The sequence below is a fragment of the Solanum pennellii genome, chromosome 6 (genome assembly GCF_001406875.1).
Source record: "Solanum pennellii chromosome 6, SPENNV200".
Taxonomy (NCBI): Eukaryota; Viridiplantae; Streptophyta; class Magnoliopsida; order Solanales; family Solanaceae; genus Solanum; species Solanum pennellii.
In genome coordinates, this window is record NC_028642.1 from 29,110,529 (window position 1) to 29,128,807 (window position 18,279).

At 32.2% G+C, this 18,279-nt stretch overlaps 2 protein-coding genes across 2 annotated transcripts; both read right to left on the reverse strand.

Moving 5' to 3' along the window:
* Nucleotides 1-8,344: 8,344 nt before the first annotated feature.
* On the reverse strand, nt 8,345-10,477 carry LOC107022704 (purine permease 3-like). Its single transcript, XM_015223299.2, has 2 exons — nt 9,758-10,477; nt 8,345-8,798 (listed from the first exon to the last, which is right to left on the reverse strand). Exons 1-2 carry the CDS (start codon nt 10,442-10,444, stop codon nt 8,445-8,447), a joined length of 1,041 nt encoding a protein of 346 aa, XP_015078785.1. The 5' UTR covers nt 10,445-10,477; the 3' UTR covers nt 8,345-8,444.
* Nucleotides 10,478-12,995: 2,518 nt separating this feature from the next.
* On the reverse strand, nt 12,996-18,074 carry LOC107021768 (AT-hook motif nuclear-localized protein 6-like). Its single transcript, XM_015222476.2, has 5 exons — nt 17,314-18,074; nt 16,056-16,159; nt 14,589-14,720; nt 13,566-13,727; nt 12,996-13,491 (listed from the first exon to the last, which is right to left on the reverse strand). Exons 1-5 carry the CDS (start codon nt 17,666-17,668, stop codon nt 13,204-13,206), a joined length of 1,041 nt encoding a protein of 346 aa, XP_015077962.1. The 5' UTR covers nt 17,669-18,074; the 3' UTR covers nt 12,996-13,203.
* Nucleotides 18,075-18,279: the final 205 nt, after the last annotated feature.

Sequence of the window (18,279 nt, forward strand, 5' to 3'; positions counted from 1 at the left end):
GAGGAGATGTAGGTCCCCCATTGGTTGGTTTGATGCATTTGAGGTTAGACCTTGGAGGGAATCATTAGAGAAAGTGAAATTTATTCAAAAAAAGCTTTTAGCAGCTCAGAGTAGGAAGAAGGAATATGCAGATCGAAAGGTTAGAGACTTGGATTTTATGGAGGTTGAACAAGTCTTGCTGAAGGTTTCACCCATGAAAGGTGTGATGCGATTTGGTAAGAGAGGTAAGCTAAGTCCGAGGTATATTGGACCATTTGAAGTACTTAAGCGCGTGGGGGAGGTGGCCTATGAATTAGCCTTGCCCAGGACTGTCAGGATTGCACCCGGTATTTCATGTGTCTATGCTGAAAAAATACCATGGTAATGAAAACTACATTATTCGTTGGGATTCAGATCTTCTTGATGAGAATTTTTCTTATGAAGAGGAGCCTGTTGCTATTCTAGATAGGGAGGTCCGCAAGTTGAGATCAAAGGAGATTGTATCTATCAAGGTTCAGTGGAAGAATCGGCCAGTTGAAGAGTCCACTTGGGAGAGTGAGGTTGATATGCAAGAAAGATATCCACATCTTTTTACAGATTCAGGTACTCTCTCGCCCTCGCCTTTTTTTTTGATCGTTCGAGGACGAACGATGGGTAAATTGGTATCTATTGTAACGACTCTTTTGGTCGTTTTGAGTACTAGAGCTTTTTATTTCATAAATATTTTTTTTGATAGATTTTAAAAGGTTGTTTTGGACTATTCATAATTATAACTATGAAATTAATGGGGTAGTTTTACTAATTTATTTAGTTGGTGGTTAAAAAAATAATATTAAAATAAATAATGGGTCACTTTTACTACTTTTTATAATTGGTTATATAAGAATTAGGGTAGTAAATAAACTATGGAAAGAGTAAGGGTTTGAGACAAGGAAACGGCGACATCAACAGAGCATTGTGTATATTTCTTTTTTTGCGGGTACGTTTTCTGTATATGAATAGTGTAAATGTAATTGGGTTGTCTATAGTCGTGGTTAATGTATAATTACTTATTTATTTATTTATTGTGGACAAAGAATAGTGGAGAGTTAGGAAGTAAAAGGAATGAGGGTTAATTATATATATTATTATATATGTATGTAACTGAACGGTTACTATATGGTTACTAATTTGTTATTAATATGATGGGATTGTTGTTAGTTCGTCTGTCATTGGTTTTCTAACCAGTGGCTTGCATTTTTATATGTTAATATTTTGTTCTCACATTATAAATTATATTTTAATATATTAAGATAGGTAATTAAATATAGGTATATTGTGTTATTTAAATTCTATTAAAGTTATGCTAATTAGAGGAACTAAGGCTTATCTTAAGGTTTGAACGTTAGAAAAAGTGATTATAGATTAGGTGAGTTGTTGGGTTTAGGCTGGATATAAAATAATATGAGTGTTTATAGATTCGATAACTTATAAATTATGCATATATACTTTATAGATTGGAAAGGTTCGGAGACATTGAGGAAAGAAAAAGTATTGGAGAAGTAGCTTGCTTGACTTCGGTTCTTCGGTGGAGGTAGGTTATGATTTATTTCTATATGATAGATAAACTCTAAATAGCGATTGATATGTATTGAGTGATATTGTAAAGTCTCCTATGTACTTGATTGTGTGGTTGTATGTTTTGACTGTGTGGTTTGTGGTTAGCCTAAAATTATGAGACTGTTGAATTTCTAATCTTGAAACCTCTCTATTAAAATGACGCCTTGAATAAAGAAGGCTTGATGAAATAAAATAATGAGATAATTGAATCGGAGTATCACATTCTGACACGGTATTATTGGATTGGAGTGTCACGTTCAGACACGGTATTATGGGATCGGAGTGTCACGTTCCGACACGATATATGTGATCGAAGTGTCACGTTTCGACACAATAACATTAAAGAAAAGGAATCTTGAATTAACTTAATATACTCAATCTCAAAGAACCTATTTTTCCAAATGAGTATGGTGTGGAGGCATGAATCCTCATAGGTGTGCTTGATGTTGTGATTGATGGTGTACCTATTATGGTGTTGTTGTCAATGGTTCATGTGTTTGTTGTTTGCCACCTGTTAAGTATTGTAGTTGATTTTATATTATTATTCAATGTATATTGGTTTCTATTTTGAGTTGGCCGATGATACCTACTCAGTACGTATTCCTTGTACTGACCCCTACTTGTATTTTCTTCTTTGTTCTTTTGTGGAGTGCAACAAGTGTACCATCGACTTCGACTCGCCCTCAGCTCTGGTCAGTCTCTAGCACATCAGAGTTCAGGGTGAGCTATTATTTCTAGCTCGTGCTGGATTCTCTCGTTCACGTCTTGATGTCTTTGAATTTCGGACATGGACCATCTTTTTACTTATTTTGGTTATGATTTATTTCCATAGTTTATTTTATATTTAAGTAAAAGTATTGTCCAAGTCATTTTAATTTTTAATATTTAGTTTATAATGATAACATGTCTAGCAATTATGTAAATATATTAATTTTAGTTAGTAGAATTTTGGTTTAATGTTAGTGAAGTAAATATAAATCGAATAAAAATGGAAGAAGAAAAAAAAATATAATAAATAATAATAAAAGGAAAAAGGAAAAGTTAAAAAATAAAATGTGAGAAATAATATAATAAAAAGGGGAAAAAGAGAAAACAGAAAAAAAAAATAGAAAAAGAAGTATAAAAATAATATTAAAAAAAACATTCAATTGAAGAGGAAAGAATTTTTTTTTTGATAGGTTCTTTGTCCAAACAAAAAAAAATTAAGTTGAATAATAATAAAAAAAAAAACCTTGAAAGTATAAAAAATAATAATGATAACAATTAAATAATAATAATAGTACAAGATGAGAAGGTAAAAAGAGAAAAAAAAAGAAACGTAAAAAATAGAATAAAATATAAATAATAATAATAACAAAAGAAAAAGTAAAATAAAGAATATTTTATTTTATTCTGCTTTGTTTGATTTAATTTATATGCGTATATATATTTTTAATTAAAGTGCATAGATTAACAAAATAAGGTAGTTTTAATATATTTAAATAAATTAAAGAATGAGGGTAAATTCATTTGTTTTAACAATAGAATATTCAAAAAATTAGTTTAAGTCATAAAAGTCCATAAAGTGACCGTGCTAGAACCATGGGACTCGAGGGATGCCTAATACCTTCCCCTCGGTCAATAGAATTCCTTACCCGAACTGGTTCGCAGACCAAAGAAAGAGTCATTTCCTTTTGATTAGGGATTAAACAAAAAAGGTGACTTGGAACACCGTAACTCAATTTCAAGTGGCGACTCTGAAAAAAATACTTAAAATAATCCCCTAATTAATAACGTCATTTAAATTGGAAAAACCCTTACGCCGCTGAGCGAAAAAGGGGTGTGATAGAGTGAGGTACTAAAACTATCATAATTTGATATGCTCACATGTTTGTGTACCATTCATGAAGAATGAGAACTTTTGATGAATATTAAAGATATAGATCCATTCTATATAGTGAATGAGGTATAAGCATCATGCTACGCGTGGAAAAGAACGGAACCTTTGATTGTAGATGTGGTATCACCAAGATTGTCTCTGGGCAGACATATGCTAAAGAAAAGTTACATACTTTATCTTTTGACTTTTATTGGATAATAATTAGTGCAATTGAGGCATATTCTAATACTAATTCCAATATTGTCTTACTTTTGCATGATTGCCTGGGACATCATGAGTCTATAATGATGAGGTGAATTACAAATGATTTGAATTGACATCCATTAAAGAACTTAAAAATTCTTTTCAATGGTGAATTTACTTGTACTGTTTGTTATCAAGGCAAGTTAATTGTGAGATCATCATTAATGAAATTGAGATTAAATCTCCTGCGTTCTTGGAACGTACACATAAGGATATTTGTGGACATATGCACCCATCTAATGGGTTATTTGGATACTTATGATCCTAATAGATGATCCTTCTATATGGGTGATTATTGCCATCTTGCAACTTGATGTTTGCAAAAGTATTGACATAAATAATATGATTACAAACACAATTTTCTGATAATCAGATTAGTCCATTTAGTGATGGGATCACGACTTACCATTAGAAGAGGTAGAGTAATTGAGAAAAAAATAATTCTGAAATTTACTCTCAGAGTATTAAAGTTAAAATTTTCTCATATAATAGTAATAAATTGAGAATTTACTAAAGCAAAAAAAAAAAAGGCACATGACATAGTAAACTTGAGTTTACGAGTACTAATAATTGTATTAGTCGACATGAATAATTTGATCATCCCAAAGATGTGCATACTGAGTAATAGACATACATTGAAGAATTAGAAGATTCTTCAAGAATTCTTTTTGTTGCTTGTTCTCGTGATAAGTTGATTGGATCAACTAAAGTTGAGACTAAATTCCTAAATTCTGATAAATATTAAAGGTGAATATGGGTATGTTCACCTATCATGTGATACGATAAAGCGATGCATGTATAAGATAATCACATGTGCGTTTGTTGTCAACTTGTCGTTAGACATAGCATAATTATTTGTGCAAGATAATTAAGTTAAAGCACAACTTTCAAAATATGAAATCAAAATAATTCATCTTGATAATTTGATAAATATTCAAGTTGATGTGACATTAAATTTGTCAAATAAATAGTCAATCATTGATTATGAGAACAAAGTTTCACAATTTGAAATACAATGTAGTTGTACGCATCAGACCAATAAATTATGATCAAATTTTATTTCAATTGATATATGATCAGGGATCAAATATTTTTCATTTGATTATTTTGATGTGTAGTATATAATCGATGAATATACAATGATGCACAAAGATAGATTCTCCAAAAGATTGAAGTTTGTCTAACATAAGGGGGAGAATAGAAGCTACACAAGAGTTGTAAATACTCCTATTAAATGTCCTTAAGGATAGAGTCTACGACATGCATGAAACATGATAGACTAATCAACTCTAAATAAAATAATCCTTGAAAAATGGGAAGGAGATCATAATAAGGAGACAATGTGCTCTTGGAGAGTTTACGACATAACACTTTTTGAAATTTCATGAGAAGGGTAGCTACCTAAAAATAATGAAGTGATGAGATCTCAATAAGTTATGTCGTATTGAGAATCGATACAAAATGATATATCGTTGACGATATCTTTAATACAATAGTGCGCAATATTGCAAAATGTTATGAGGATATGAATTCTACATCTATTAAAGCATGTTGGTATAGAAATAATTATCAAGTGAAAAGTGGAATGATGCATCTTGGTAAGTGTAAAGCTTATTTGATTTGCAATCCAGACACTACAAGATGTCATACATCTAATATTGAATGTTGTCAATTGACAAATTGATATGAAAATATCCAATGGGTTCAATATCTAAAATACATAGAAGTTTTTGAAAAACTTGTCTATAATCCTCATATATAGATTCAAACAATCGATAATCTTTTATATTGTTATACATGTTGATGACTTGAATTGAAACTCTTGAATAGTTTTCAAAAGACAATAGATTATTTACTTAAAGAAGTTGAAGAAGGAAACGTATTTCGTTAAAGTTTTTGTACAATCATGAGCTCCCAAGAATGGTGATATCAACATGCAACAAGTTTGTTCAAGTAATACTATACTTGATCTATTCACCAAGTCTCTACCAACTACAACTTTTAAGAAGACGGTGCACAAGCTTAGAAAACAAAGATACAAGTCTCCGAATTGATGTTATCATAATGGAGAGTTAATACGTGATGTACTCTTTTTTCCTCACAAGGTTTTGTCCCATTGGATTTTTCTTGTAAGGTTTTTAATGAGGCATCCATAATACGTATTATTAGATATGTGTACAGTGTACTCTTTTTCCTTCACTAGATTTTTTTCCACTGGGTTTTATCTAGTAAAATTTTAATGAGGCACATAATCCACCGACATTCAGGGGGAGTGTTATAAAAAAATTATTTTAATGAATGTCTAATTATGTGGAGCCCTTTTAGGATATGATTAGTAATCCTACTTGAAGACCAAGTTAGGTTAAGATCTATGAATCATGAATATAATTCAAGATGAATAAGAAGTCTTTTCTCTTTTCCCTATTTTATTTTTTATCTAAATTAATATAGTTTCATAACATTATTAGATAATTGTATTTTGGTTGGACTAAAAAAAATTGGAGCACAAATTAATTATATGTTTGTATACAAATTTTACCGAAAAAATCAAAAAATTTGAAAAAATCCAAAGTTTATTAGTATGGTTTGATTTATAAATTTATAAATTCGATACAATGGTTTGGTTGGTATTCGAAAAATCCGAACCAACCCGAGGTTGAAAAACCCAAAAAATCTGAATTTTATTTGGTTTGGTTTATAAATTTAAAAAATTTACACAACTGATTTGGTTTGTTATTTGAAAAACTCGAAACAACTCGGTCATTTAACCCCTATTGCTATGCATTGTAATAAATGGTAAATAAATAAGAAGTATCGCTAAAATCAGTAATTATTTATTAATATATAGGTATACGTCTAAGTAATTTTTTCCATTTAAGATAATCTTCAATTAAACCCAATTTAACATCCTTCAACCCGTTTTAAGACTCTTTATTTTTATTAATGTAAATTGTAATGTATGTTCCTATATTGAAGGTATGAAATATACTATTTTATATCTTTAGGATTTATCTATTCATTTGTAACTTTTTTTTTATTTTCTTGATTGAAATGCAAATTGAGGTTTTAAAAATAAATAACAATATATTAAAATTTTTGAAATTAAGCGGGTCAATACCTGACTCATTTTAAGCATTTTTGAGCCCATCATTTGAACCCCAAGTAAACTTGAATGGGTCCTGAATTTCAACCCATTTTAGTATCTAGAATTTCAACTCAACTTGTCCATTTGACACCTCTGAGATGTATAGTGATGTTAGAGGGATAGATCTACACACCACCCAACTATAGGTGTCCAATGGGTGAGTTGAAATTGAAGATATTAAAATTTGTTGAAATGAAAATTGTGTTGGACCTTAAACCGCTCAAATTTACTTTGAGCTCAAATTACATGAATTGGACTTAAATGGGCTTAAAACATGTTGGGTCTTCACCCGTTTAATCTCTATAACTTTAATATATTGTTATTTTAAGTTTTATAATCACAATTTGAATTTCAACTCAAGAAAATTTTAAAAAAGAAGTTACAAATGGATAAATAAATCCTAAAAATATAAAATAAATAATATTCATACTTCAATATAAAAACATACATTGCATCAATGCAAATAAAAAAGTTTTAAAACAATTTGAATTGAAGATTAAATTGGGCTCAATTGAGGATTATCGATCTTTCACATATAACAAATATAAAAATCATGTGTATGTTGTAGCTATAGTATGCACAATTGCGCTCCATAACAAACTTTATGTTTGCTATGACTATTAATATGCATATTTCTCTATACATATACCAAAAAAAACAATTTTATAATATGTCTCAGTATACATATACAAAAGAATCAATTGTATAATCTGTGTTTGTAAAAAGCGAGAAACAGAGAAAGACAAAAGAAAACTGGGTAGATTTGTATTTGCATAATCATAAGTGTATAAGACGAAAATATATATATTTATATTTATATATACAATTTTTTCTCGTTTTATACAAACACAAATACAATTTATATGCATTTGTGTTTGTATAAAGTGAGAATGGCGAGCGGAATCTGGAAAAGGAGAGACAGAAGAACGAAAAAAGATGTATATATATAATTTTTTCTCTCTTTATACAAACACAAATACATTTGTGTTTGTATAAAGTCGAAGAGGCGAAAAGAGAAAGTCCAGCGAAAAAGGAGACTGACGAGGAGAAAATCAGGGAGAGAGGCGAAATGACAATAGTTTTTACAGGTTACAATTAAATCAAGTTGTGGTTATAACATTTAATTGAATCAATACAATTTTCCCATCTTAAAATGGGCAAAAGCTTAATATATTAAGATTGAACCAAATTCAAAATATCTTGAATCTAATCCTTAAAATTTCGAACAAATTAAAGAAATTACCCAGTAATTAAACTCATTTTTGACACCTCTGTACACATCTAATTCAAGTGTCGTAACGTGTGTCACGGACAACTCATGTGGCTTAACCACATCTATGTATTACGATATACATGTAAACTGTTGGTTTGTGGCATATTAATACTAATGTTAAAATAAAAAATATGTATATGATCACAAACCAGTAAGCTACATGCAAATAGCCAACATGATAAAAAGCTTATAGTACTATCTCTAATATGTACTAGAAAAAATGGAATATTATAAAAACCAAATTTATTAATAGAGAAGATGATGCAAGAAAAGAATATAAAAAAGTATTACATATCAATAGTTATTTAATAAAAAACTATTTATAATCACGGGGTACAATTAGTTTTATCAATCATCTCTATTGCCGGTGATTGATTACTATTTTCTGTGTTATTATTCCCTCTATAATCACCATAAAAGTATGAAGCAAATCCCCATAGAGAAAGGGCAAGAGAAACTCCTTTTTCTGCATTGAATTTTTCGCCATAAAGAAAAACTGCTAAAACTTCAGTGATAGGAAGTAGAACTGATATCAAAATGCCAGATACCAAAGAAGAAGCAGAATAGATGACTCCAATGGACCCTAAGAAGTAGAATTGCAGAATTATTGCACTCCATATTATTACAATATAATATTTGTCTTCTCCTAGTTCGAATGTGTTCGCCTCCCTTGAAATTGCCTGCAAAATATGTTTGTATATTTTACACCCTTAAAAATATATAAATCCTTCATATTTCTTTTGAACTCGTACAATTTATTTTTTTTGTATTCTCTTTTGTAGTAGTGAATTGACGAAATCATATTAAAGAAACAATGGTTAAATCATAAATAAAGTATTTTTTATATTACATCAATTATTCGTTATTCTCTTTACCAATTTAAACTATCACTATTTATATATTAAAATACTACGTATAAAACATTGATGATGTGTACGGTACAATCTCCTTTTTTTTGTTTAAAATAAAAAGTGTGATGTGGCACTTCACGTGAAAACATATTTATGACTAATGAAGAAGAATTAAGGGGAACAAATCTACTGTTAACGCTTATTCCATATTAAATTATAAAATTCGTGACAAATGCCCGTCGAAAAGTAGTTGTGATAGGAAATTCGTAAAAGCTGACCATTGAGATCTGTTGATGGCCATTATTTTATATTAAATTATTAAGTATTTTTCAATTTTTTAACGGTATGATTTATTGTCTTCGTATTTTGTTATTTTGATCTAACTATAGACTATATTATAGCAAATTAATTAATATTTTTATCAGATGTTAATAACTTTTAAAGTAACTTGGTTATAAAAATATTTTTTTATATATATTAGTGCATGAAACATAAATTCATTGTAAATTTCATTGAAGTCAAACATGTGTACTAATAATATATAAGGGTAATAAATATTAGTGGCACCAAATGATTGGATTGAACTGAATTTCAACTGATCAAAATAGATTGAATATCGGTCAAATGTTATTTGTGTTGAATGAGTTGGATTAACGTGAGTTAAAAAATCAGTCATACCTAAATTATATTTTCTTTTTTTTGTTGTTTTATGAATTTTTGAGTACCTAGTTGTATGATAAACACGAGCATATATAATATTATAGTTGAGGAAAGAGAAAGAGAGAGACCTGAAAGTCTTTGTTTATGATCATTCCAATTGTTGCAAGCACAGTAGCAACAAAGCAATAGAGTGTTTGAAACTCCAAAACAAATGTGTAAGTGATAGTTTGTTGTGCCTTTTTATATATCAACTCCACCAAAGGAAAAATAAGACCAGACAATGCAGCAGATGCTAGGGTCATCACAAATCCTAATACATACTCTTTTTTTGGCTCTCCCTCCGGTTGATCACCACCGGAGCGTAGAGCCAAAACCACTGCACCAATCGTCAACAAAAACACAGAGTTCACCGAGTAAGGAGTGAACTTCAGCTTCACTATAAGGAAAGCAAAGAAGGCAGTGAAGGCAAGTTGCGTTGCAAAAAGAAGTCCACTAGTGGAGACAGGTAATTTGGCTACGCCATAAGCGTAGAAATAGTTTGTAAATCCTTGTAGGACTCCGATCCCGGTAGTGGCCATGAAAACTCGGGGAGTCATGAGAATGAGCTTGCTGCTATTATTATTATTATTTTTACGACGATAGAAATAGGAAATGACTAAAGGGATGAAATTAATTGGCCAGGCAGCAGTTTGTAGCCAGCTTGATAGCCAAATTCTTTTGCCTCCTTCAATGAAGTAAAGGCGCATGATCAAAGGGCCACCACAGGTTCCTACAGCCAGAATTATACAGTTGATGACTAGAAGAACTTTCTTCATTTTTGAGCTTACTTGAGGTTCAATAATTTCCTAATATGGAGGATTGAAGTTCTTTTTCTCTAGTCATTTCTCATTTATTAGGTATATGCCACTGTGATTATTAGCATATAGTGTATTAGGTGTGACCAATGGCCCACAATATGGGACCTGCATGCGTGGCTAATAATTACATAAACAAGTTCCTCTATATACTATCATGGTCATGTGCTCAACTACATAATCCATTCATGTCGTAAGGAGACAGGTGAATCAGAAGGACTTACCTATGGTGTTCATCGACCTAGAAAAGACTTGCGAAAAAGTCTCTAGAAAAGTTACATGGAGGTGCTTGTAGAGGCTAGAGGTTTATTTGTGTAGGTTGATTATGGACATGTACAATGGAGCCAAAAATAGTGGGAGGGGACTCATAATACTTTCCTAGTTTGATGGGGTAGCACCAAGGATTAACCTTTAACCCCTTATTTTATTTGTCTTTGTGATGGGTGTATCTTGGCAAAATTATGGTGAGGTGCTATGATGTATGTTATTTGCATATTACGTAGTTTTGACTGATGCTCGCGAATGAGTTAATACTAAGTTGGAGATTCGGATAGAGATTCCGGAGTCTAAGGGTTTAGGTTGAACATGACCAAGATTAATGAATACCTGGAGTGCAAGTTCAGTAAGGTGACTCAGAGATCGATGTGGAAGTGAGGTTTGATAAATAGGTCATCTAAATTAAAAGAGAGTTAGTTTCAACTGAGTCTATTATTCAGGGAGATGGAGATATACAAGGATGTCATTCACCACATTGGTGCAAGGTGATTGAAATGATAAGGCTTGCATTCGGAGTCTTGTGTAATAAGAAGGTGTAACCTAAATTTAGTGGCAAGTTCTATAGATTTGTGGTCAGACCTATTATGTTGTATGGGGCATAGTATTCTCCATACAAGATCTCTCACATTTACAAGATTAAGGTGTCGAAGATAATGATTTTCGATGAATGTGTGGGATGAGATTAAGGATGGGTATATTTGAGACAAGGCGAGAGTCACTTCGATGGAAAATAAGATGCAGAAAATGAGGTTGAGATGGTTCAAACATGTGATAAGGAGATGCACAGATGTTCTAGTGAGGAGGTGTGAGATTGTTTAAGGATTAATTTCGAAGTATTGGGGAGAAGTGATTAGACAGGACATGACGTAATTGTGGCTTACTAAGTATGTGATCTTAGATAGAAAGGTGCTGATGATGTGAGTTAATGTGGAAGGTTAGTAGGTAGGAGCGTGTTCATGCTAAACCGTAGAAGCGCATTGTCTTTGGTGCTTTTACTAGTAGTCTTAGTGATATGTTTGTAGCTTGTTGTTCTTTGATTTTGTTGATATTTTTTGTATCATGTAATTCAATTATAGTATTATTTAGTTGTAGTGTCGTTCTGCTACTATCGATTATTATGGTAGAGGGAAAGCTTGCATGCACTGCACCTTTCCTACATCTCACTACGTGGGAGTACATTGGGTATGTTGTTGTAGGCGCATCACATTACACCAAAAAATTTTACCGGGAATCATGAATTAACGACAATAGCTTAATTGTCATAAAATATACATTTTAGAGGCAATTGTCGCTCTTTCTAACTGTCCCTAAAGCCTATAGCGACATTGAATCCAATGAAATTGGCATTAATATGAATATTTATTATCGCTAAAAATTATTTTTTATTTCTCCCTACGAGATTCTTCTTCTTGCTATCTTAATGACTCGAAGTCTCGAACTCACAATCTTAGTTCTTACACATAAATCTTACAATTGCAACAATTAAATATAGACCATGAGCATTCTATGATTAAAATAAGTAATCAATTTACTGCATAATAAAATTGGCAGGTGGAGTTGCTAATTTTTTATTAGAAACTTTCTTGGTCGTCACATATGTACAAGGATTAGTTTTATTTTAGAACGCATGATTTATGTCAGCTTTTGTATTTATTCAACTTTTGGGCCAAAGAAATCCTGCCTCTGTCACTAAATAAATCATCTGATTTGCTTTTCAATAAATCAAATTAAACATCTAAAATCACAATCTTGGGTGATAATTCTTCAATAATTTCTTGTCCAATTCTCCTGACTTGTTGTAAAATAAAACTTATGATATTGTAATTAAACGTAAACATTTGGTAGCAGGTGCAAAGGTCGTGACAAACAGGTAGGTCGTATTGGATATGAATAGATAAAAAGAATGTGTGAAATAAAATACCAGACTTGATCAAATTTAACACGACAAAAAATAGATTAATCACGAATAAGACAGATAATATGGATATCATGACTTCAGGAAATAATCAGGTGTAAACACAAAGGTAAAAGTCAAAATAATTTTAAACTCGAAAAAAGATATTATAAAAAGAATTTTTAAAAAATGAACTAAAGGAGTTCAATTTCACTCTAATTTCATGTTATGGTGCGTTTAATATGAAAATTCACCTGTTTCTCTCGTTATTTCGAATAAAATCACCTAATTCGTGCAAAAACTTGCACAACTTACGCATCATATCAATTATCACAGCAGACAGAAAACAGTAATATAACAGCTTCTACTGACCGAAAGGCCAATGCCAACCAACAAAACGTGCAACTTCTAGGTTAAAAATCGACACGAATACATCCTACACTTTCAATATTTAGCGCGCAAGGGGATTGTAAGACTGTAAGTTCAACTAGGCCAAAAAAAAAAAACCATTAAGGTACAGGAATACACCTTAATACATCATCCGACTAAATTAAGATGATGGACTTTGCTCGTTAGATTCTTCTTCAGGCATAGAAATGTTGTTTTCTAATGCGGAGATTCTTGAACTATGTATGGAGTTCAGTGATACTGTGTTATCCCCAGGAAAAGGAATCGGAGAAGTAAAATTAGTACTTGGCCCTGTGTAAGCTCCATCAGTTCGTTCTGCATAAATTTGATTCGTGGGAATAGCAGTTGAAAAAGTAGCAACATGCTCTAACCTCTGCTTCTTGGGATTCGGCTCTTGCTGGTGACAAGGAATAAAGCTTCCAACAACAACCTGATGAACTCAAACTGTTCAGATTGTATTTCAAGTAAAGTTGAGCTAAGTTCATCGAGTACTTCGATTCTAACCTGAACAGGACCAGCTGCCATAAACACGCCTGCAAGGCCACCTCCAAAAACACGACCATCAGGACCTGAGAGACACACACTCATCCCACCAGATCTGCTTTTTGTTACTCCGGTATCACTAGACATATACGATCCTATAAGAGAGAGAATTTCAAAACAACCCTGCAGAAAGCATTTAATCATGAAACATAAGTTAGAAGGCAGCATCTAAGAAAGAAAGATTACCTACAATTATTTCATTGGATTGGTTCTAATGTGAGGTAAAAAGACGATACTTTTCTACACAGACAATAGAAGTCTAAGTAGTATGTGTCACCAAAGAGGGCAAGGATGCCTGAACTCTAAATTTTGCATGTGAGTGGCAGTTACCAATACAAGAATGTTCAAACTGCAGGGGAAAAGATACAAGAGGAGGCAGAGTGCCTGGGCAAAACGACAATTTCTCCATATTGACTGTATGTACAAGGCAAAAGGAAATCAGAGCTTCAAGACAGCAGCACAGCCTCTTTACGATGCAGCGTAAGGCTATATGGATCTATGAATTCCCAGATACCAAACACTTGAGGGTATCTTGATATGCTGGACAAGCATAGATGGTCTTGGGATAAGAATTTAGTACTGTCTTAACTCTTATACCTTGTTTGGCTACTAATCCTGGGATAAGTTATACCACAAATCATAGAAACGACATTAGTTATCCCAGGATAAAATTTGTAAACAAACAACTTCTTCATAGAAATTATGCAATGCATGTTATAATACATCAAACCAAACAGTCAATTACCAATCTCAATCTAACTAATCTCAGCATAACTAATCCCAACGTAAGTTGCCTTCAAACCAAACCTAATGACCAGTAGAGCATTTCTCTACCTTTTTGGAGACAAGGAGGAGATCAGGCAGAAAGCAATAGCTCTATTGCATGAGAAGAATACACAGAATATATAATACATCCAAAGAATAGACTGCAAATGAACCACATCCATGCAAGGAGAAAAGATTGTAGAAGTAAAGGGCTCATACCTCATAGGTCAAAGTTCCACCAGAAGAACTAAGCTGACTAAGTGTAACATTTGAAATTGCACCACTGGCAGTCAGCACACAAATAGCTCTAGATCCTTGTTGAGCAAATGAAATAATTTTCATTGCAACATCCTAATACATAGAATTCAAGATTGAAATCCTTTTGATATTGATAAACTCAAAATGGTACAAAAGCCATGAAAGAACAGAAATAAATTTCAATAAAAAAAACTTGACAATTTTTCTGACAGACAAATCAACCTGAAGTACCAGTTAAACAAACTCATATGGTAGAAGTAGACCCTGGTCACCACTTCCTAAATTTTACATGCATTCACATTTATGAGATTTAGGTGTTTTTCACCTTAAAGGACATACTCCCAAAACCTCTCTCGTGCTGAAATGGTAATTATAGACCTCGGAAACCACGCACTAGTTCCATCTAAAATATGATAGAAATCAGCACAGGAAAACAATTTGTTCTCCCACCATTAAATTATCAAATCTCCTAACTAATTGTCCTTTATGACTTCCCTTTTTCCCAAAAGTTGGCAATCTGAATTTTTTCCCTTGAGGGGTCTAGGCCTGCCCGCACCATCATATACTCATTCTATATCAGCAGTGTAAAATAGCCACAAGAATTCAGCTACGTGGCCCTAAACTAGCATTAGAACAAGGGAAAAATCCATTAATCTGATTTCAAATTACGCCTCAATAGATTTGGGATATTTACATTATATATAACAATGTTTTTCTGCTACTATATGTTGTTTCTTGTACTTCGATTGTAGTATTATTTTGTTGGAGTCAGAGTTCCTTTTTCCAGAATGTTTTGCCATGCTATCTTTAGTATTTTGTTGTGGCTTCTTCACTTCCGTTACTTCTTTTCCCAAACTGCTTTGATATGTTCTTCCTTGAGCCGAGGGTCTATCAGAAACAACCTCTCTAACTCTCAATGCAGGGATAAGATCTGTGTACACACTACCCTCCCCCAGATCCCACTTGTGGGATTACACCAGGTATGTTGTTGTTATAGTATTGCTTTATGGATGAAGGCGGATTGCAGAAAGCCAGAACCCTCCCATCCCTCTCAACATATGGAAAAGAAAGACGCAAGGTGGAAGGGACCTACCTATTTTAATTTAATCATCCACCTATATATGTTTATACAGACATACATAGGTGTCACAACATGCCTCTTTTCTCTAGTCTGCTACTGTCCACAACGCATTTGACGAAGCCATGGAAATAGAAGTGCAGACATGGTTAAAAGAAGCTAATTAGATCCACAAGTTCTTTGATTGTTCAACAGGTAATATAATGGTGGGGAAAGAAAGCACTTTCATTTCTTGACATAGTGAATTAAGTTTATGCCTAAAAAGAAAACTACCTGAATATAAAGAAAGCTTTTTGAAAGTAGTAGTATTGCAGTAAGAACGTATGAAACACTGATACGAAATGGCATACCTCGCCAGCATTAACAGTAAACACATGCGGTGTAAAGTTTCCACCAACGGAGTACGCTACATGTGGTGATATATTTGCACCAGCAGAATACGCCACCCTTTCCCCTAAGGAATTCAAATACAAGTTCAATAATAGCACAAACAAACCTGAACCTTCAAGATAATGCAAAACTGAGCATTTAAGCGAATAATATCAATCTTCCTACAAATAAAATGAACAAACAGAATTTCACAAATAAGTCAATCTATTCCCCTTTTATGATTTAACCAATTACCTCATCCACGTGAACTCTAGTTTCCAAATGCCGATTTAGCTTATTCTCCGTCAACTGAAAATTCTAGTTTATGCATACTTTAATGATGAAATATATATTCTTAAGTATTGCATACTGATGATTCTCTTGTTATAACTCTGAGAGCATAGACTATAATATACTGCCACTGAAGGCACCTGTTGGTATCATTAAAATTTGAAGAACTCATGAGAAAAATCAGGAAGTAAAAGGATATTACTTTTATCAGATTAAAGTAAATATACATGATATATTTACTAGTTTTCTAGTTCAAATAGCATCTATGACATCAGAATCAGAATTTCTTCAAGGATAGTAGATGACAGAACATTGTCGTGCATGACATCCATGCTTTGTTACATCATTTTATTCATTTCTACTTTTCTACTGCAGTGTTGTGACCTGTAGCCTCATTAGATTGATAAAGTAACTTTGTTCATTTCTGTTGCAGTGCAATGAACTATAAAATTATTACATTGATAAAATAACCTTTATAGTTTTAACCACAACCTATTTTCAAAATCTGTATTTGTTCCGTCTTGCAAAATAACCGACACTGACAAACAAATTGGAATGGAGAGAGTAGTTCTTTATTCTTTTTCACATCATGTTCCCTGCAAAACCTGGGTAGACACAAGAATGTGACCACAAAAGCTTATTAAAATTCATACCTAGTGCTATACTCTACTCTCTGCATCATACTAGTGAAATATAGATGCCGAAAAATATACCCTCATTCAACATCATAAATGTCGAAGAAGGAGACCATTCTAGACATGGGACCCAAATTGAACAGAAAGAATGCAGAACAAAACAGAATTCCGAAAAGAAAAAAAAAACTTTCTACACCAGCAAATTCAGCATTGTGTATATTAGCAGTCACAAGTAACTGTTTAATGACTTTAAATAACATAAACTGCACACATCAAAAATCATAACCTCTGTTCAAGCTTCTATAATTGTTACCTGGAATTCCAAGCTCAATTTTTTGCTGCTTCTTCTTAAACGATTCAACGGGGCGGCTTCCATTGTTTTTCCAACCTGAAAAATCTCCTGAAAGTGGAATTGAAGCTGATATTGGCATTGGTGATAATGCAGTATTTAAAGAACCATCTGGTCTATATTTCTTAGGCCTTCCCCTCTTCTTATTCCCTTCGGTAGACGGTGCTGCCACACTCATTGGAGTTGCAGGTACAACTGCAGCCATTACTCCATTAAGCCCATTCACATTTGCATTACTTGGGGTCATTCTATAATTTTCAGAAATTTCATTACTTTTAACCATAACCTCAGAACTATTAACCCCTTCTTTGTCCTCCATTCATAAATCCTGAAAACTAACAACTTAAATCCCAAATCCCCTAATCAGAGAAAATCAAGCAAATTTCCTTCGAGTAACAAACAACAGTAAAAATACAATCTTTTTACCAAATATGTCACAACTCACAACAGAGCAAACAAAAAATCAAATGAGTAAACAAATCAAAAAAAAAAACTTGGATCAAATTTTTGCAAGAAATGAAAACTTAAAACAGCAATTCTTTGCACATAATAAAAATACAATCTTTACAAAAATACAACTGAACAAAAAATTAACACCAACTAAACAAACGAGTGAATCTATTACTGCAGAGCAAAGAACAGAGTAAAGAAGAAAACAAATTTTCAGAAATGAAAAAAGAGTGTAAATTTTATTTATTTTTTTGAGAAGTTATGAAATTAGGGTTTTGGTTGAAAAAAAAAAGTTGAAGGAAGAAAATAAAAGATTAAAAATTGTGAAAAAAGATAGTAAATTGAGTAATTTAATTTAAAATATGGAAAATATAACTAACAGCTGTATTATTTTAAATTAAATTGCAAATTCAAAGTATTAACTTTGTTTAAGTAAATGGTTTCACGTCCGTCTAGGAAATTAAATAATTAATAATGAAA